Source organism: Zophobas morio, unplaced genomic scaffold (assembly GCF_036711695.1).
Source record: "Zophobas morio isolate AGI-343-1 ecotype UQ-CSIRO unplaced genomic scaffold, CSIRO_AGI_Zmor_V1 ptg000002l, whole genome shotgun sequence".
NCBI classification, from domain to species: Eukaryota; Metazoa; Arthropoda; class Insecta; order Coleoptera; family Tenebrionidae; genus Zophobas; species Zophobas morio.
In genome coordinates this window covers 10969923-10989963 of record NW_026972107.1, presented here as the reverse complement: position 1 = coordinate 10989963, position 20041 = coordinate 10969923, and the positions used below count along the sequence as shown (strand labels likewise).

At 36.8% G+C, this 20041-nt stretch overlaps 5 protein-coding genes across 6 annotated transcripts; 2 read left to right on the top strand and 3 right to left on the bottom strand.

The window, feature by feature from the left end:
• Positions 1 to 756: 756 nt before the first annotated feature.
• Positions 757 to 2428, bottom strand: LOC135127609 (uridine 5'-monophosphate synthase). The gene is made up of 3 exons (XM_064054117.1): positions 2168 to 2428; positions 1627 to 2116; positions 757 to 1575 (listed from the first exon to the last, which is right to left on the bottom strand). The coding sequence occupies exons 1-3, from the start codon at positions 2315 to 2317 to the stop codon at positions 791 to 793; spliced, it is 1425 nt and encodes a 474-aa protein (XP_063910187.1). The 5' UTR covers positions 2318 to 2428; the 3' UTR covers positions 757 to 790.
• Positions 2429 to 2566: 138 nt separating this feature from the next.
• On the top strand, positions 2567 to 3389 carry LOC135127626 (ganglioside GM2 activator-like). Its single transcript, XM_064054141.1, has 4 exons — positions 2567 to 2679; positions 2733 to 2888; positions 2938 to 3111; positions 3158 to 3389. Exons 1-4 carry the CDS (start codon positions 2608 to 2610, stop codon positions 3326 to 3328), a joined length of 573 nt encoding a protein of 190 aa, XP_063910211.1. The 5' UTR covers positions 2567 to 2607; the 3' UTR covers positions 3329 to 3389.
• Positions 3318 to 10349, bottom strand: LOC135127598 (RNA cytidine acetyltransferase). Of its 2 annotated transcripts, none has more exons than XM_064054102.1 (7): positions 10171 to 10349; positions 9135 to 10124; positions 5045 to 5548; positions 4200 to 4989; positions 3976 to 4148; positions 3548 to 3921; positions 3318 to 3508 (listed from the first exon to the last, which is right to left on the bottom strand). In XM_064054102.1, the coding sequence occupies exons 1-7, from the start codon at positions 10276 to 10278 to the stop codon at positions 3502 to 3504; spliced, it is 2946 nt and encodes a 981-aa protein (XP_063910172.1). In that variant the 5' UTR covers positions 10279 to 10349; the 3' UTR covers positions 3318 to 3501. The 2 variants fall into 2 exon arrangements, with proteins under 2 accessions (XP_063910172.1, XP_063910163.1); XM_064054093.1 differs by having other exon boundaries at positions 3318 to 3488; positions 10171 to 10348.
• Positions 10350 to 10393: 44 nt separating this feature from the next.
• LOC135127617 (putative Ras-related protein Rab-33) lies at positions 10394 to 11482 on the top strand. The gene is made up of 4 exons (XM_064054128.1): positions 10394 to 10571; positions 10625 to 10881; positions 10932 to 11192; positions 11239 to 11482. The coding sequence occupies exons 2-4, from the start codon at positions 10654 to 10656 to the stop codon at positions 11404 to 11406; spliced, it is 657 nt and encodes a 218-aa protein (XP_063910198.1). The 5' UTR covers positions 10394 to 10571; positions 10625 to 10653; the 3' UTR covers positions 11407 to 11482.
• Positions 11476 to 17720, bottom strand: LOC135127590 (E3 ubiquitin-protein ligase UBR2). Its single transcript, XM_064054080.1, has 2 exons — positions 17341 to 17720; positions 11476 to 17053 (listed from the first exon to the last, which is right to left on the bottom strand). Exon 2 carries the CDS (start codon positions 17038 to 17040, stop codon positions 11743 to 11745), a length of 5298 nt encoding a protein of 1765 aa, XP_063910150.1. The 5' UTR covers positions 17041 to 17053; positions 17341 to 17720; the 3' UTR covers positions 11476 to 11742.
• Between the last annotated feature and the right edge of the window lie 2321 nt (positions 17721 to 20041).

Here is a 20041-nt window from a genome sequence, read left to right as displayed (position 1 = left end):
TCATATGTAGACTTATGCTTCAGTAAATAAGCTGCTAAGGCCGAAATAGGCTCTGGCGGACGTTCTTTGGCGAGATGAGAGAGCGCTTGCATCAAGATTGGCACCACAGTTTGATCCAAATATTGGCGAGTTGGTAGAGACCCTAAATCTACTCTCTTCTTGGGTTGTGCTTCCTGACCACCTTCCATCACTGCAAAATCGCAATTTTAACACCCTTTAAGTGCCTTTTCACGACTCGGGTGCAAATTATGGAAAAACACCCCACATATAACCTCAAAATTACCTTGTAGATTCAATTAAACGTATAACTCGACGATATAAAGTACGATAAACTGTTAAAGTTTCGAAATAGCAGACTTATTTCTCTTCAGGGCTTTAGCTCAAATGGAAGATGACGCTTCTGTTCTCAGTTAAAAAATTCAAATTGTTATTTACATTTGAAATGAAAATAATAAAAATACGCATTCGGAAGTTTCCGGACGTGCTCGGAGCGCGCCATTTTCAAATTACGACTGGCCACACCCACTTGATTTTCAAGACAAATCGATGATTTCGTTACGAAATGACTAAATCACAAAAAACACACAAAAACACGGCCACAACATACAAGAACGAAGTCACAAATATAAAAAAAAGTTTACACCCAATATACGGAAAACCGTAATTTTACAAAATCGTCAAAATGTAAAATCGATTGTCAATTTGTCGAAAGACCAACAGATGGCGCTAAATAATTAAATAAAAAAAAAAAAAACATTAAAAAGATATTTACATTTATTAAAAATCACAACTACTGTGAGGCAATTCTTTTTTCATATGCGGCCCACAGAACCTCCTTGTATTTCACAGCCTCGGCCGCCGGGTCTGCGGATTTTGTAATTGCTCTACCGACGACGGCAACATCGGCGCCTTTTTCGAGAACAACAGTTTCTGGACTGTTGTACTGTTGTGCTAATCTGTCCCCCACTGACTCTAAATGGACACCTGGCGTCAGCTGTATCACTCCTGGTTCTTCTAACAGAAGAGGATTCTGACACACAATTCCAGTGATCAAATCTGGATATTGTTTAGCCAGTTTTAGTGTGGCGTCGACGTAGCTTTGGTCCGTCAGACTACCCGCACAACTCGCTTCAGCCAGAAGAAATACTCCTCTGTCTTTCAAACCTTCACTCTGCTGAATCCCTTCCAAATTTCCCTTCCCCATGACCGAATGGGCTGTAACTAAATTGGCCCAGGAGGAAATCTGGTACATGCTTTTGCTGTATTGAAGCTGCACTGTGTTACCAATATCAGCGAACTTTCTGTCTTCAAAGATAATGAAATTGTGGCGTTCTGCTATTTCTTTCAAGTGTTTGAGAAAGTTAGGGTGGAAGTCTTCCACTATGTCTATGTGTGTTTTAAATAAACAAATATGAGGACCTGTCTGTTCTGCTAGGTTGAGTAGGTCTGTGGTGGACGTGACGTCAGCTGCTACACATAGTGTCGTTTTTTTGTCACACATGACTTGTAGAAGTCTCCTAGTGACGGGGTTTTTAGCAAAATTTAGTCTCTCCAAAAACGATAATTTTAACCTATCTGTAAAAAATGGATTAGATTTGATATTAGTGTAAAATTATAGTAGCTTACTGTTTTTTATTAAAACATTAGGATCTACTTGAGTGTTTTGTAAATATATTTTGACTTTTTCAACAACGCTTTCGTTGACGCAGTTAGCCTCTTTTAAAAACTGCATCAACTGCGTTAGTGACAACAAAGCGTGCATTTTTATCCCGTTTTCGCTGAGTAATTTTTCGCCGCCTTGTTCCCTGTTGAGTAACACAATAGCGTCACTACACTTGATGCCTGAATTTTTTAAATCTTTGACAGTTTCTAAAATGCTGCTCCCGGACGTGACCACATCTTCTACAATCAAGCAATTATCGCCTTCTTTAAATTGTCCTTCAATTAACTTTTTCGTCCCGTAGTCTTTGGCTTCTTTTCTTCTCATCACCATTGGGATGGAGTTTTTCACAGAAACGACTGTTGCTATTGGTAGGGCTGTATATGGCACGCCGCAAACTATATCAAATGTTTGCATTTTTTTAATATATTCGATTATTAATTCAGCTAGGGTGTTCTAAAAGATTATTGTAATAGATTTGTAACTACATACTATGGAATAACTTACTAGTAACTGAGGGTAACTCACTATTACCCTTAAGTCACAATAAACCGGGGTTATTAAACCCACTTTGGTTTTATATTCGCCGAACTTTATGGCGTTGATTTTGTATAAATCAACGGCAAACAGTTTTAATTTTTCGTCAAAAGTACTCATATTTGATTTGCAAATAAAACAAACACGTGTTTTGGTACTACCCGGTAGGTGTAGACGATGTTTACTAGAGAAACAACAAAGTACGACTGTGGTACTTCTAGACAAAACAGGAAACGGAAACAGCTGCCCCACCTCCCACCAATCAGAACAAGAGACTTAAGCCACCACCACTGATTCAACACGTGATTGCTGCACACGCATGCGCACTCTACCATTTGCGCGCAATTAATTAACGTTTGTTCAAATTAAATCGCGTTTATTTTATTAGCGTAGTGACGTTTTCTTAAAGAATGAAGTCTCCGTACTTAATTGTTTTATTCTATTTACTGTTTGCTGTATTGGGTATGAAAATAAAAAATTATGTATGTATTTAGACTTAACATATTTAGCAAAATAAATAACCGAATTTTTACAGAACTCGATGCAAATAAAAGATTTAAAAATTACAAAGTGTGATAAGAAAGACTATCCGCTCACTGTAAACAATGTCACGGTTCAGTTTGGGTCAAAACCGCGGGTAAAAGTCAGTGGTTCATTGAGCACTGAAGTTGACCTTATTGGCTCCATTAAGGTAGTTTTGCAATTAAATGGGTGGATTTAGTCATACTTTCTATTTATAGGCGTCTGTCATAATAAAACGTAATGTCTGGGGTTTGTGGATAGAAGTTCCTTGTGAAGATAACATGGGTTCTTGTACTTATGACAATTTATGCGACTATGGATATCCGAAAAATGAAACTTGCCCGCCGGATTTTGTCAAAAACAATGTACCTTGCAGATGCCCAATAAAAAAGGTTCGTGATAACAAAATTTTTGCATATTGTTGATACACGATTTTAGGGGAATTACACAATTTTACCGACAATCGGACTCCCCGAACAAACTTCCATTTTGTCGGGTACTTACAAAGGCTCAGTTGAAATCACGCAACAAGGGAAATTCCTCGCGTGTTATAATCTTTATTTTGTTCTCTATGACGAAAGTGACCTCTATTCTGTGATTCAAGTATAGATAAAATTTATAAAAACGTATTTATAAAAAAACAACGAAATAAATTATTTTTTTAATTTAATTAGTTTGTTTTTTCTTGCTCTTATTCTTCATTTTTTTCTTCTTTGGAAAATCCTCCAGTGTCGTGTCTTCTTTACTTTCGTGCATTCTTTTTTCCCCACTAGAAAAAACAATCACTCACTACAACAATTTTAAGCTAGAATTTTCACACAATTGTACCTTTTAACCGTAATCATATTCTTCTTTCCTTTCGTAGTTAAAACCTTGCCCCACTCTTCCTCTGAACCCTTGATGGCAAACTGCGACAAAGATTCATTTTTTAACTTCTGGAGCTCCTTTTTTTGCAACTTTTGTAGTTCTTGAGCGGCTTCATCTAACTCTTCCTTCATAGATTTAGCTACAGGGGTCATATTGACGTCTTTTTTAGGAATTAAACTTTTTTCAATATCTTCTTCAAGGACAGAGTTCAAATATTGAACACATCTTCTGATCAATCTGTTGAAAAGACCAAGAAGTTGCGATGACGGTAAATCTAAATCTGACGCAAGTGTATCGACGGTTTTATGTTGTAAACCAATGCCTAGTAAAATTGCCTAGAATTTTTTTTATTATTATATGAAAATAATATTAATATAATAATAACGTACTGACTGAACTGCAGACATTTGCATGTCCCCCATCTGATTCATAAAATATAATTTAGAAAGCGTTGGAACCAAGTCAGTAATTAAATGGTAATCAACTAAATTGTTACTATACATTTCTAACCTTTTGATGTCGTAGCTAGTTAGATGAATTTCTAATTCCGCTCTACTAAGACCTATGAAAATATCGTTAATTGATTTGTAATCAGTATGATCATTTTACTTACTTCTGGCGCTAATTATCCTTGTTTTATTAGTCAGAACACTTAAGGCCAGCGCTGGTGAAAATTTACTAAATTGGAAAGACAACAAATTTATAAATCGCTTTCTAAAGTCCGTCCAATACGCCAACAACCAATCGTCATTATTATCATCATTATTTAAAACATTCAACATTATACAAGAATGTTCTCCTGTCAAATCATTCGTCGTTTGTCTCAAATACACTGGAACGTATCCCGCACGTTTCCAAAATTTCAACAATTGTTCAGTCACTCCATAAGAAACACCTAAATAATCCAACTTCTCTGGTGGTCTATCACTCAATTTTAACAGCAAAGGTGGCAAATTTTTCCTTGGTTCAATAGTCTCTTCCAACAAACCCACTTCATCTTCAGCCACATTACTGATTTCTTCCACAGTGTCTTCGCTTTCATCAGTACTGGGTATTTTAAACTCATAATATTGTTTCAGAATACTTAAAGCTTTAGCACCATAACCCATCCCTTGATAATCTGGATGAGTCGCGATTCTCACAATTCTAGCACCAGAGAGACGTGGAAAATCAGGATCTTGGTACTGCTGACTGACAGTCCAGGGTATCAAGTCCCCTGAAGCTCGTTTCCCCCTTGAAATACCTTCAACGACTGTGCTTTTTGAAATTTTGCCTTCCAAACACACTTGGATGATTACAAGTACTTCTGGGAGGGTTTTTCGATTTGGGTCCACTGGTCCTAAGAGACAGAATAGGTGGTGAGCGGGAGCGTCTGACATCATTTGTAAGTCGTTGGGAGTGTTCTGAAATCAATGACTTAAAATAAAATGTGACTTATTGTAAGTTTGTGGTGATTACTTTGTAGTGTGAGGCTACATAAAGAGCCACAAGTCTTTGGAGAAACTCTTCAGACGCTTTGTGATAACAAAATAGAGTATCTCGATTAATGTAGTACAGGTCACAGTTATCAGGAGGAGGACATCCTGATAAAATAGGGGCAACTGAGGTGGCATCCAGACAGAGAAGTTTGGTGAGCCACGTTTCTACATTGTCGCCGGGTTTATACCGAATTGATTCTTCTAAAGTTACTTCATGTAAAGTACGACCTGTAGCTGCACCAGAGTCTTTTTTATTGATGGCATTTGTGTTGGCACCTACTGGTACAGCTTGAATGCGTAGTTGTTGTAGTAATTTTAACGACAAAGAGCGCCCTGTGCCCTCATACCCATTTATGGTGGAAGCCAAAAAAACTAAGTACGGTCCTAACATAGATTTGACATAAGGGAGAGGAATGGCTGCCGCTTCATCTATCACCAGTAGTTCGGCTTGAGAAAGTCTCTGGCTATCAGTAGGTTGAATGTACTAAAAATGGAACGCCAGTTAAATAAATACAAAAAGTTAGGTTAAGTTTGTAAATTTAAGCTCCGCCGCCATTTTTGCGAGCTTTCATTGGTCACAACGTTGGAAGAAGGCGGAGCCAATCATGCGTAGCATACACTAATTTCCGCACGCGTGCCGACCAATCACAACAAAACACATTCAAACTGGCGCCAAATTCAAATATTATTCATCGTGTGTATTCAAGTGTTCATTTCCAATTTCATAGATCTAGGGAAAATCATACGATTTGTTTTTATATTTATAATTGCGTGGGAGCATTTTTTTTATCCGCACCGATTTGTTAATTTTACAGAATAAAACAAAAACTTTAAAATGACAATCGAGACACTACAAAATTGAGACACCGTAAAATTGAAAAATTGGAAAAACGAAAAAATAAAAAATCCCGAAATTGAAACATCAAAAAATCGAAAAACGAAACAATTCTGCAATTTTTCGATGCAATATTTTTTAAATTCTTGATTTTTAATTTTTTAATTGTTCAACAAGAGGACAAATTTATTCAAACTGAACTTTTGAAAAACCGGAAAATTATAACATTGTAAAATCAAAAACAAAACAATTAAAAATCGAAAAATTGAAAAATCGACAAAAAGAAGCAATTCTGCAATTTTTCGATGTAAAATTTTTCAAATTCTCAATTTTTAATTCTTTATTTTCTCGACTTTTCATTTTTTAATTGTTCAACAAAAGAACAAATTTATTCAAATCAAAATTTTGAAAAATTTAAAAATCGGGAAATTTGAAACATTTAAAAATTATAAAATTGAAAAATCAAAAAATTTAAAAATTGCGAAGCCGAAGAATTGAAAAATAAAGAAAAATTGAGAAAACCGAAAAAATGAGAATCAAAAATTGAAAAATGAAACTTGAAATATCGAAAAATTTTAAAATTGAAAAATCAACAAGTGGATAATTGAAAAAACAATTGAAAAATCAAAACATTGTAATATACAAACCTGAAAACCTTGATTAATTAGATATCCAGAAATTGAAAAATTAAAAAAAAAACGATAAACAAAAATTTCTATAAATTAAATAATCAAAAATACAGAAATTTTTAATTTCAAAATCCAAAGATTTTAAAATGAAACTTAAAATATCGAAAAATTGTAATACTGAAACCTCAAAACGTTGATTAATTAAAAATCGAGAAATTGAAAAATCGACTAACAATTCTGCAATTTTTCGATACAACATTTTCAAATTTTCGATATTTAATTTTTCATTTTTTAATTGTTCAACAAAGGACAAATCTGTTCAAACTGAACTTTTGAAAACCGGAAAATTGTAACACTAAAACATCAAAAAACAAAACAATTAAAAATCGAGAAATTGAAAAACCGACAAAAAGAAACAATTCTGCAATTTTTCGATGTAAAATTTTTCAAATTCTCAATTTTTAATTCTTTATTTTCAGGATTTTTCATTTTTTAATTGTTCAACAAAAGGACAAATTTATTCAAATCAAAATTTTGAAAAATTTAACAATCGGGAAATTTGAAACGTCTAAAAATTATAAAATTGAAAAATCAAAAAATTTAAAAGTTGCGAAGTCGAAGAATTGAAAAAATAAAGAAAAATTGAGAAAACCGAAAAAATAAGAATCAAAAATTGAAAAATGAAACTTGAAATATCGAAAAATTTTAAAATTGAAAAATCAAAAAATGAGAAATTAAACAAGTGGATAATTAAAAAAACAATTGAAAAATCGAAAAATTGTAATATACAAACCTGAAAACCTTGATTAATTAGAAATCGAGCAATTGAAAAATTAAAAAAAAAACGATAAACAAAAATCTCTATAAGTTAAATAATCAAAAATACAAAAATGTTTAATTTTAAAATCCAAAGATTTTAAAATGAAACTTAAAATATCGAAAAATTGTAATATTGAAACCTCAAAACCTTGATTAATTAAAAATCGAGAAATTGAAAAATCGACAAACAATTTTGTAATTTTTCGATCATTTCGATCAAAATCCAAAAATTTTAAAATGAAAACTAAAAGTTAAGAAATTGTAAAAATGATACATGAAAAAATTGAAAAATTGTACATCGAAAAGAAAAAACACTGAAAAACCGAAAAATTTTAAAAACCGAGAAATCAAAGATTTGAAAAAATACAGAAACTGAAAAATCGGGTAACTGAAAAGCCAAGAATTATACACTTGAAAAAAAATCCTAATAATAATTATTTGAAAATAGTGAAAAATTAAAAATCGGGAAATTTAAAAATAAAACAATTACAAAATTGAAAAAAAAATCGAAAAAACGAAAAATTGTAAAAAGATGGAAAATCAAAAATTAAAAAGCAACTTGGAAAGTTGCAAAATTAAAATATCTGCCCATTAAAAAATCGAAACATACAAAAATTTTACTGAAAAATAAAAATCATAATTAAAATAAAAAAACTAAAAAATCGAGAAATCGAAAAATGTAAAAACGTAACACGGAAAAATCGAAAAATTAACAATTAAAAAAATTACAAAAATTTAAAAATCTCGAATTGAGAAAATAAAAAATCGAAGAAACGAAACAACTTGGAATTACATACTTTATTTTTAATTTTTCATTTTCTCAATTTTTCGTTTTTTTAATTTTAATTTAACAAAAGGACAAACTTATTAAAAATGAAATTTTAAAAAATTAAAAAATCGGAAAATTGTAAAACTGAAAAATTGAAAAATCAAAAAATTAAAAACTGCATAATCGAAAAAAATTAAAAACAATTTAAAAATTGAGAAATCGAAGAACTGCAAAAATAAAGGAACTCAAAATCGAATAATTAAGAGGTCAACAATTGGAAAAGGAAAAATTGTAACCTTAAAAATGAAAAAACTGAAAATTTAAAAAACAGAAAAATCGAACAATTGCAAAATTGAAAATCAAAAATAGAAAAAACGAAACTTGAAACACCGAGAAATTTAAAAATTGTAATATTAAAACTTGAGAAACTGAAAACTTCGATAATTGAAAAAACAACTGAAAATTTGAAAGATTAAAAAAAAAAGAAACTGTAAAGTCGAAAAACCGATTAATTAAAAATCGAGAAATAGAAAATACGTAAAACAAAATTTTCTAGAAATAGAAAAATCGACAAATTGTAAAATTCAAAAGTTGAAGAATGTAAAATAAACATCGAAAAACTGTAAAATTAAAAAATCGAAAACTGAAAAATTGAAAAAATAGCGAAAGCAAAAAATCGGATAACGAAAAAACCAACAATTGAAAAATCAAAAAATAAAAATATCTTAAAATGGAAAAATCGAAAAACCGAGAAACTGTCAAATCTAAAAATTATAACATTGAATCCTGAAAAAAATGACGAAATAAAAATTGAGAAACTGAAAAATCGACAACAAAAAATTAAAAAATGCAAGAACTCCAAAATAAAAATCGAAAAACTGAAATCCTAAAATCGCTCAGACCACACAGGTGAAAGCAATAATATTCGACTTTGGGCCAGTTTGAATTTTGCGCCGATGTACTTTGTTGTGATTGGTCGGTGCGGAAATTAATGTATGCTAACACGCGTTTCACTCACCTGAATAGTTTGCCTGTGGTCCCTAAAAATATTAACCCTCACGATCGCCTTATTAAACTCAGGATTAGTACTTTGTACCAAGCTATAATCAATGTGCTCTTGATACTCAAGAGCGTCAAACCCCTTAAAAACAAACTCAAAAAACGTATTCAAATTTTCGGGACTCGGACTAGTCACAAAAATATTTGAGTACCCAAAAGCTACAGCTGCAGCTACAGACAACCCCAAAGCAGCTGACTTCCCTCTACCTCTTGCCGCCGTCAACGAAACCGTCGACCTCAACGACTTTTCAGAAATCGCTTCAATAAACTTAAGCACAGCTTTCCCTTGATCCAAAGTTTTACAACAATTAACCAAATTTCCAACCGGCTGCGTATCCCTCAGCTGCGTTTTCAGATCTTCCAGTTCAAGCTCACTATTCGAAGCTTCCTGATTGGCTTCTTCCGGCGTCACGTGTAAATTATGCGACGAAATGGGCAAAACTGACAACTGGTCATCCACCACTAAACAACGCTTACATGACGCTAGAGACAGAAGAAATCTTTCGTTGAAACGACAAACTACGTCTTGGTGCGCCTCAGTCCTAAACCGCTGATGCACGTCCATACTCATGGTGTACAACTGCTTGAGTGACGTCACTGAACGCAACAAAATCACAACTAAACCGCCCCCTTCCACGGTTTCTATAGTCCGCGCTAGCAAGTTTGGGGTCAGAGCTTCGAAATCTTGGAGCACGCACATGCCGTACGTGTTTCCTAAGATCTTGTGCGTTTCGGAGTAGTAACAGTATCGTATTTTAGTTGAGGAGAGGAAAAGCTCGAAGGGGTCGTCTTCGTTGACGTTGAGTTTGCCGGCTTGAATTTTGTGCTGGAGGTGTTTCATGCGTTTCTTGCGGTGGCTGCTGAAGCCCAGTTCTTTCTTGTAGCACCACAGGACCGAGGGACGTGCTTTGACTTCGGCTTTGGCGAGCATGTGGTGGAGAATCACGACCTGAAGTGGATTTGTGAGAACAATTTTGTTTGAGTTTTGTACATACCTGGTCTCTGCCTTTGTCGCCGACGATGGCAAACAGGGTGCGGTGCCCCAGTTTGACCCCATTTTCTATCAAAACGCGAATTCTGTTGTCGATTTTTTTGCGCACCATTTTCAAAACGTGAACACCACGATGTTTTGGCAAATTTGAGGTTATATAATTGACATTACTTGCTTTTTTCGTGAATTTCGTGAGAGGGCGCCAGTGGAGATCACGTGTCTAAATAGTGACAGCTGATTGTGACAAGTGACATAACGGTTTTTTTGTGTCATTTTTTTCGTTTGTCATATCAGTTCGCTTTAAGATTAAACGCTAATTTTGCGCCGAATTTGCATTCCTAAATGTTGTCTATGTCCTCATGACCGGGAATTATTTGCAAGAAGTGATAAAGTGATTCATATGAGGTATTTAGTGTTTCTTTCTTATATCGATTTTATTACGCAGTTTCACGTTTTAGACGCCTCTTCCGTGTATGATTCGAGAGAAATGGAGAATCCCGCGCCTACGACTGCAAACGGAGAGGAGCCCCCTCGCACCGACAAACTGAAACCATATAAAAAGATTTTCAAAGTCATTGTCATCGGTGACTCAAACGTGGGGAAAACCTCTCTAACGTACAGATTTTGCGAAGGCGGCTTTTTGGAACATTCCGAGGCGACAATCGGGGTTGATTTTAGAAGTAGGAACTTGGAGATTGATGGAGAAGAGATAACCGTAAGTTTAGTAATAATTGTCCGTTTTTTTAAATTAATAAGCGGCTGCAGTTGCAACTGTGGGATACAGCTGGTCAAGAAAGGTTTCGTACATCAATGGTTAAACATTATTACAGAAATACACATGCGATAGTTTTAGTTTATGATGTTACAAATGCGGCAAGTTTTGACTCTTTGAAGAAGTGGGTTGATGAGTGTAACAAAAATTGTCTGCATGATGTTCCGAGGATTTTGGTGGGGAACAAGTGTGATGGGGTTGCAGCGGTGACCACGAACGTGGCGCAGAGGTTTGCGGATCAGTACAACATGCCTGTGAGTATTTTGTTTCGAGGTGACAAAAATCATGAGTTGGTTTTAGCTGTTTGAAACTTCTGCAAGATTGGATTCTCAGTGTGATAATATTGAAGCTATATTTTTGACTTTGGCTCATAAATTGAAAAATCAGAAGCCATTTTTACCTGTCCTTGACAATATTAAAGTTAATTCTGCGTCTGAACCAAACCAACGGTCCTGGAGGTGCTGTTAATGTTAATTTATTTTGTATGTGAATTTGTGGGTACCCAATATATGTCAATTTTGAATAAAAGTGGCGTGATAATTAAGACTTTTGTATTGTTACATATAATATAATACAACTGTTTATTTACTCTTGCTATAATAAATAGTAATTTCATCTACTAAATTATACAACAGTGTTGTGGGATAGAGTGAAAAAAATTTACAGTAAGTACAATTTCTAAAAGAAATTTTGTTGAAATTGTTGTAGTCAGCTGCGATAACAAATAAATTAGTACTCATACACAAAAAATAGTCAACAAATCTCTATATAGTTAGTATTAAAAAATCACAATTTGATAAAAATCTATAGATGATGCCATTGCGTTGTAATCACGTGATTATTTGACTCTATTGCTCTTGCGATCTCTTCGTGTATGCTATGACTCAACCACAACGTTTGCAATTTCTTGTACCTATCTGTACACAACCTCAACGGGTTCCCTCTTCTCAACCCCATATCAGTCTCTCCATAGTCGTCTAAATATGGCGGAGAAACGAAACTTCCTCTGAGCGGAGTCGCCAGGAACAAGATTTCGCACTCTCTAACTCTGAGGAAAATCCCGACACCAGCACCACACATCTGCGCGTGGTAATTACAAGCCCCCACGTGCATATTATTGAGTTCCATCTGGCAGCAATAACTCTGTGAGCAAAGAATCTCGCCACAAACCAGACACATACTGGGAGTTCTAGCGTCTTCGTCGCTATTCGGACAAGTGAAAGTAGAAACCGTGTTGATCAACTCGCTGTAGTCCGCTGGTAGGTCGATCAAACGGTTAACCGGCAAGGGTTCGTGCACCACCTGGAGCGGCGTCCCTAGAAGAAATAGTTCCACCTCTTCGTGCTTACACCACTTCTTCACCAACTTCCATACTCTTTCGGAACTAAACAGATCTTTGGGTGTTTGCGGCAAATCTAAATATGTACACATATTAGCGAAAGTGTCGCCACCTACTTCAAGTAATACTGATGGTGCAGGTACATCAGTCAAGTAATGATAAAACAGAGAGCAGCATCGCAGGAACGGTACGCAGGCGTCTTGGACGTGCTTCCATACCGAGTGGCCGCTCAAACCGTCTTTGTGTTTCTTCATCGTCTTGAGAACTTCGAGAATTTCGTGGTCGTCGTTCAAGCCCGTGTCCATCGAGTCGCTCAATTTTTCCAGATCCATCAGGATGAGTATTTTAACGATGTGAGCTAGGAACACGGTTCGAAGCGTGTGTAGTTCTAGGGTACCACCGGTGGGTATAGGCGTTGGAGATTCTTTATCCGCAAGACTAGGCAAGGCGAAAGTTAGAGGGATCAAAAACCCGAATGAGTCCCATTGTAGAATGGAAGGACCTTCGTCTGGGTGTTCGTGCAAAATCGACAACAAATTCAAAGCGTGGTTGTTGATGACGACGCTGTTGTTCCAGGTGGTTCCTAAAACCCCTACTATCCGCACTAGACTCTCGATGCAGTCGCGTTGTCGACTCGACAGGTTACCCAAGAGGGGTTTATTTGAATCCCTCAGTAACACTTCAATGGCGTGAGTGGTGTAGGATAGCGACTTCCAAGCCATAGGTGCTAACCGTTTGTCAGAAGGGTGGGGGTTAACATTCAACCCCCTCGTGTAAGTTACTTGAGCAAATAGTTGAACCATCTCCCTTAAATTCACGTCTAACTCAGGACACTCCCCAGGGAACAACCCCTCGAATTTACTTTGCAAATCTCCGAAATCCTCACTAGCGTTGTCGAAAATACAAGAATAGAAGACTTGGTAAGGCTGCAGTAAGCAGTTGGCTTCGCAAATCGACATCGACTCGGAATCTAGATTGGTACCATTCGAGCCGTTCAAACACGCGCTGCAGTGAACATTGGAACAATCAGCGGCACTACACTTGAGAATACCGTGACAAACTTTGACCTTCTTCTTCAAGATGACATCCACGCAAGCTAAGTACTCGTCGTACGTGGACAAGTTCTTCGGGTGACTCGGCTGAAGAATGTTCAACGGAGGTACCAAAGGCAACACTGTGTTACTAAGACACTCGCAAAGAGGGCACAGGAATTCCTGCTTATCAACATCAAAGCTCGCCGGATGTCGCAATCTGTACGGCCTCCTGTGCTCCCTTATCATCACATTATCGAAGTACTTCCTCCAACACTCGCTATGCATTACGTGGCCACACGTACTGGTATGGGGGGCGGGCCCTAGGTTCGAATTTAGGTACAAAGGGTCTTGCATACTCGTCAGAACTTCATTGTTTTTGTGTTGGCACAGAACGGTGGACTGTTGGACGAAAGCGGCCAGCACAAGCGTCGGCCCGTCCTTGGTAACCTTCTCTTCTTCTTGACACAGAATACAAACGTAGGTTTTTTCAATCCCTATTCTAGTGGTTTGTTTGGAACCCAAAGCCACTGGTTGCTCCTCGCAGCTTTCGCTCACGTCCATCGCCAGATCGTCCAACTTTGGCGCCTTCACCGACCCCTCGATGTTAGTTTCCTCAAAAAGCTCCGCGTTCTCTTTCATGAAAGTTTTCTGCATGGCGGTGATTTGAGCCATGATTTTGGCTCTTCTTTCCGCTGCCATTTTCGCGCGTCGTTCTTTTTCGTTGTCGATGTTGGTACTAGTGGAAGTTTCGCCGCCGTCGCTGCTGCTACCACCCTCATTACCTTTTTGGTTTGCCACGTCTTTGTATTTTCGCAAAACCCACTTGACTAACCCCTTGTGAGCGTCTAACCGCGGACATTCGAGAAGCTCAGTTACGAGGTTGAAAATGTTAAATTTAGATGAGTTGATGATGAATTTAAAGAAGGGGTAGTTCTTGGATTCTTCCTCCTGTAACGCGTACCCGATTAAGTGTAAAACTTTATGTAATTGTAACTCTGAGTAGCTTCTGGCTCGTAAATTGATGCAGCGTTCGAGCACGATCTGCATGATGTGGAGCATCACGTCGCATTGTAACAAGTTGACTAACATGTGGAAGGACTCGTTTAATTTGAGGAGTCTCGGTGGGGGACAACATTCCAAATCACCGGCTCCTTTACGCCGCTTTCGCTGCGCTTCTTCAGATTTTGATAACTCTTCTCTGGTGTAGTGATAAAAGAACACGTTATAATCATCAAAGAACTGGTCCTTCAACTCATAGACACCTTTCCCGGAAGTCTGTGTGGGTTTCTTGAAGACTGCTAACTCATCGATGACGTCATCTAAGGCGGTTTCGTGGGCGATGTCGTCAGTGATGATCTTATTAAGCTCCGAATGGGGCATCGGTTTAATACATAGGTGTTGAATAATTTCTTTCTTGATTCTATCTTCAGTGGTGACGCTGCTAATTCCCGGCATGTACCTCTCCCCTATTACTACAATAAGAAGTTGTAAAAATTCTTCCACTAAACTTATAGTCTGTCTCATGCTATCTTCTTCAGGCGACTTTAAACTGGTCACTTCATAATCGGCCGAAGCCCAGTTGATTAAATTGAATTTGTGCAAAACGTGAATCAGAAATTCGTTGCTTTCGATTAACGAAGCGCACATTTGGAGGAGTGTTATGTCTCGATCGAGCATTTCAGTTCGGCATTTGACGTTATGGTAAAAGTAGAGTTGGTTCAAAAGTGCGTAGCCATTTCTTCGCCACATTCCCGCATGTACCTGGGCTATCATAACCTGAGCCCGTAACACCGGTTCCATGATTTCTACCGGAGTCGGTTTCGGCGCTTGCATTTCATCAAAATGAATATCAAACTTCTCTAGGTATAGGTGTAAACCCGCCAGGAAGCGAGACAGGGGTAGATGGATGGAAACCGGTTTTAACGCTACGTCGTACATTATACAAGAAGCGCTATGATCGACTAGTTCTATGGCTTCCCAGCGCTCGTGAGGGTCATAGCACGGGTTTTCGTCCAACTTCTTCAATACAGCTCTGTAGGCTTTAACCAACACGACTCTGTCAGTACTGCACCACTTAATAGCCAAAGAGATGCAGTAAGCTAACCGAATGTGAAGATTAAAGGCGGATTCCCACTCCGGCTCGTACTCCATATGCTGACCCACTTGCCTAGTTACCGCATCCATTCCTTGCATTTTCGTGAATAAATTAAGCATAATGAACAACCCGTGAAGGAAGTTTTTGCGTAAATCGTCATTCCAGTTTTCGGGAATCGAGCTCAAGAGATATCGCAAGTCGTGAAGCATGAAGTGCGCTCTTTTGAAAGCCGCGCTCGATGGACTTCTCTCGAATTCCAGTTTCCCGGCTTTGTTACATTTCCCGGAGCATTCAGACATGAAGGTGTTCAAGAGGATGTACAAAACGTCGTCGCAAGCAATTAAATGGTGCGCCAAAGTCGGAACCGTGAATAACTGTACAGATAGTGACGAAATCGAAAATGAATGGTCGTGGTCGTCCTTGATAAAATCCTTCATTACGGGCCCGTAGTTTTTGGTGAAAATCTTCGCCAACTCTTTCTTGTTTTCGTATTCTAGGAGCATCCCGGAAATGAGGAGGCGTTGCCATTGCGATCTGGCGCTTTTCCAAAGAGTGGAGTCTTTGAGAAGAATACCTTTGATGATACAGTTTTCGTTCTGGGGGGTTTCCAATGCGACTTGGGCGAAAATAGCCCTGAAGCCGGCCCCGTGTCCTAGGAAGTTTTGCAACCAGGTTAACAACTTCATGGCGTAGACTTGGTGGGCGATGACATAAGCATGATTTACTAAAACCTTCAGCGGTTTATTGCCATGTCGCGAAGTGTATTTTTCAATGTCTTGTTTTAATTCATTGCAATGCTGGAACGACGAACACTTGACAACGGCTCGCCCTTCTCGGTCTATATTCGTGACGAATTCAATCGCCGTTCTTTGATTACATTTTAAAACCCTAGTTAACGTCGAGATAACTTGCTCAAAAGTATGAATTTCGTCGTTATACAAGATGGTACAGTAGGTATCATTGTCAAAGAAACTGTCAGAAATGTCCCCTAGTCTAATATCTGAAATCTGCCCTGTGTTGAGTAGGTTGTAAGCGTACCATAGAACAGCTTCAAACACCAACTGTGTGCGTTTTTTGACGTCTTCAGGGAGGCTCTTGTTGGTGTCTCCGTCCTTAGTGCCCGCGATGTGGATTTCGCAAAAAGGGGCCTTCTTCCACGCTTCTACGTCGCCGCAGTCGCAGCAGCCGCCCCCTTGCGACGTGCCCATTTTATACTTGTGGAAACGGTGTTCGGAGTGCTTGAAGCAGTCCACGCAGAGGACACACGTGTTGTCCATGCCGCATTCCCGACAGCTGTAAGTGGGTTCACCTAATTTGAAGACTTTTCCGCAGACTGATGGTGGTTTGTCCATTTCACTCAGTCTTGTGAGCACCGAACTAGGGTTGCCGCTGCAGATGAACTCTTCTAGCGTTTTGAAAAGGATCTTTTGGCCTCGTTGCTCGTCAAATCGCCAGTTTAGGCAGCTCTCGTTCAGCGGGGGGCTGTAGATCTTGGGGACCCATTCCTTCCAGTGCTGCTTGAAGTGGGCAGTGGTTAGTGTCTCGGTGGCGAATAGAGACAGCCATTCTTCGACGATCTCCTCCCCGGAGACAGCGGGGTCGTTCGAGTACATTTCCTCATCGACTATTTCCATGATGTCATGCCAGCTAAAATAAACACATTCATCAATAACTCTCCTAACCTCAATTTGTGAATGGGAAAAATCAACAAAAGTCAGCACATTTTACGTAAGAGTGAAAAACTTACTGCGCCGTGCGATCTGGAACTCGGAAAAAAAAGGTTATGAAAGGCGATGTTTTGGTAATTCAGGTAAAAGCATCCAAGCAGAGACACTAAATGCCCAACTTTCACGTGAAAGTGAATTGCCAAAACCTCACCACAATTAAATTTAAAATAGATGACGAGTATTATTAACACAAAGAAACGCAATTACCTTTCAATGAGAGTTGCAATCAAGGTTAAGCCCTTGAACGTACGACAGTTTGAGGGTTTTGATTTATGATAACTTGAAATTTCGCTAAATCACTGATGATATTACTTTTTTGAAACTTGAATTAACTTATTTTCAGGAAATTATAACAGTTCTGACCCGTGAACTTCCGTATCTTCTAATCTGGGCAAATGCCAATTTACGGTGACAAATAAATTGGAGGTTTGTTTGGGTTAGGGAAAATGTGGAAATTAAATATAATGCACACAACAATTAATTAACGGTAACAATTTTGTTTTAACACTATTTTGCACAGAAATACATTACACTAACACAATAATAAAGTCATTGTTGGTTCGACAAAGTAGTTAATGCACAGCGACCTCTGCCAACAAGTACATATAGATTTCTGTTTCGTGTTAGTTTTCATTCATTATCATTATTTCATCGTTATAGATTAGAAAATTAATAAAAACTATACATTTTGTTCTAAGTTGGAAATGCTTGGATTTTTTATACCCTAAAATAATACTGGAGGATTTAATTTGCAAAATAGTGTACTTTGTCAGCTTACGTTGGTAACGTGTAGATGACACTGCAACCCGGTGGCTAAGACTCCATCAACGGTAGTTGTTCCATACCAGGATTAATTAAATTGTATAAATTCTGCAAATATAATTATAAATTGTTATTTGCATCAGAGACCATAAAATGACTTTAGTCACTTTTTAGAAGTCGAGTTTCAAGACATAAATTATTAATGCACCACATCCACCTTCACATATAGTAAACTATAAAATCAAATTATGTTTACGACACTCATTTAATTTAACGTTTAAGATGTTATGTTGGGTATGCTATTGAGGTCACAACAAATATGATGATACGGTTCCGACATTATTAATACTAAGCAACACCGCACATAAAAGCACTGTAGACTCAAAACATAACTGTCCTTGGGAGTAAAAATTTTACGATTGTTTTAATGGAGACACTTATTAGTCTGCACTATTTTTAGGTTTATGTGCATTTTTATTGTGGATTATGGTCTCATTACGACCTGTATAAGAAATTTTTTTTCAAAGGAATTTGTTGTGTGCCTTTGTGGATTAGTAAAGTACTGTTTTATGTTAAAAGTGATAGAATAGCGTTATCCTTGCTGTTATTCTTGAGTTAATAATATAAGGTCGATGTGAAATAAGTACATATTATATAATAATTTACCGCAAGTGATCTAAGAAAAATTGAATTTATCAGTGTTTTTTGAAGAGATTACAATTCTCTGCTCGGAAAAATACTAGTCGAAATTAACTGATTTAGCAAAATCTGAAAATCCGTCACTTTTTAATACAAAATAACGTTTCCTTGAACAAGTTTTGAGTTGAATTGTTGGTTGCCTATTGATTAAACACTTGTAAAAATCAAAGTTACTTTGTAGTGTCTACTTTTATCAGTTAGGTATCCTTGTGTAAAAGCCTAAGGAGTTAGCTAGAACAATCATTACAAAGAGGCGGCAAATGCCACGAAATTTCAAAGCCATCTTGATGTACCTACTCTTATACATAATTACGTTGTACCTGACCCTTCTCGATTTTAACAGTTACCAATAGTGGCGTCAGTTGTTTCAAATTTAAGCAGAACCATGCAACAAATGATGCTTTTTTAAAGTTGTAAATATGTATATGTACAATAAATGTGCATTTGTTCAAAATCATATTGGTTTAGTTTTAAATTTGTCGTATTTGAAGTATTATGCCTTGAGAGTTTTATATAAATCCTAGACCTTTTTAATTGGAATAGAGAAAGAAATAAAGGTCATGGAAATATGTTAATGCTTTGTAATCCATGAATTAAGATTTGATTTTATAAAAAAAAAACTACTTTACACTTAAAATTTCAAATTTCACATTATATTTTAACAGATGGAAATTTGCATTATTTTAGGATCTCTGAAGCTTGAAGGAAGCATGAAACTGGACCATTCTCGAAATGAGTGGCTGGTGTAATATTTGCAGTTCAGACATTGCAATTTACAAACAAATTTTTTTAGAACAAAATCACAATGTGACTGGTAAAAGAAAGTCTTTTGTTGTTACATTCAGTTATAAAAATTTTACTAACCATAGTAAAATTTTATTTATTTGGAAAAATATCAACTTGCAGTTAAATGAGCTTTTAAAAATTTTTACAAAAAGTACAATCTGGATTTGGATTCTGTGTGTAAGAACACACATAATAATCCAGCTGTCATTAATATACCTAACGCTTCCAGCTGATTTTAAATTGATAATGCACTAAGCGAAGACGGTCCTGTTTTGAGTCAAAACAAAGCTTAAACGAAGTGTTGCTGAACAACCCTACTCCTACTTCAGACATTTGTCGGTGAGGTACTTTCTTAGTTGAAATAACTCTGCCATTTTTTAAATGAACTGTTTTTTCTTTATATATTTTACTTTATTTATTAATAAGCAAACTACAAGTAATCAATACGTTCTGACCCTGACCCTGCAGAACAAATTTGTCAGCTCTTTCAAGTCCGCTGACGCTTTTTATTCTGTTTGCGCATCTTGAATAAAACTGAACTCCACTAAAAAAAAACACACACATACAAAAACATTTTTTTTATTGTTGTAAAAACAGTAAAAATTCTAAAAAATGAATTGTTTTACTTTGGACAGAATTTACAAAACATCTTGTATCCTGT

Bases quoted from the DNA above. Each gene is read 5' to 3' on its own strand.
- LOC135127626 (XM_064054141.1), top strand. From the start codon at position 2,608: ATGAAGTCTCCGTACTTAATTGTTTTATTCTATTTACTGTTTGCTGTA. The intron at 2,680-2,732 runs GTATGTATTTAG...GAATTTTTACAG, and splicing joins GTATGAAAATAAAAAATTAT to AACTCGATGCAAATAAAAGA. The intron at 2,889-2,937 runs GTAGTTTTGCAA...TTCTATTTATAG, and splicing joins ACCTTATTGGCTCCATTAAG to GCGTCTGTCATAATAAAACG.
- LOC135127609 (XM_064054117.1), bottom strand. From the start codon at position 2,317: ATGAGTACTTTTGACGAAAAATTAAAACTGTTTGCCGTTGATTTATAC. The intron at 2,117-2,167 runs GTAAGTTATTCC...ATAATCTTTTAG, and splicing joins TGAGTTACCCTCAGTTACTA to AACACCCTAGCTGAATTAAT. The intron at 1,576-1,626 runs GTAAGCTACTAT...CATTTTTTACAG, and splicing joins TAATGTTTTAATAAAAAACA to ATAGGTTAAAATTATCGTTT.
- LOC135127598 (XM_064054093.1), bottom strand. From the start codon at position 10,278: ATGGTGCGCAAAAAAATCGACAACAGAATTCGCGTTTTGATAGAAAAT. The intron at 3,922-3,975 runs GTACGTTATTAT...AAAAAATTCTAG, and splicing joins AAATGTCTGCAGTTCAGTCA to GCAATTTTACTAGGCATTGG. The intron at 3,489-3,547 runs GTACAATTGTGT...TGTTTTTTCTAG, and splicing joins AATATGATTACGGTTAAAAG to TGGGGAAAAAAGAATGCACG.
- LOC135127590 (XM_064054080.1), bottom strand. From the start codon at position 17,040: ATGGAAATAGTCGATGAGGAAATGTACTCGAACGACCCCGCTGTCTCC.
- LOC135127617 (XM_064054128.1), top strand. From the start codon at position 10,654: ATGGAGAATCCCGCGCCTACGACTGCAAACGGAGAGGAGCCCCCTCGC. The intron at 10,882-10,931 runs GTAAGTTTAGTA...AAGCGGCTGCAG, and splicing joins TTGATGGAGAAGAGATAACC to TTGCAACTGTGGGATACAGC. The intron at 11,193-11,238 runs GTGAGTATTTTG...AGTTGGTTTTAG, and splicing joins CGGATCAGTACAACATGCCT to CTGTTTGAAACTTCTGCAAG.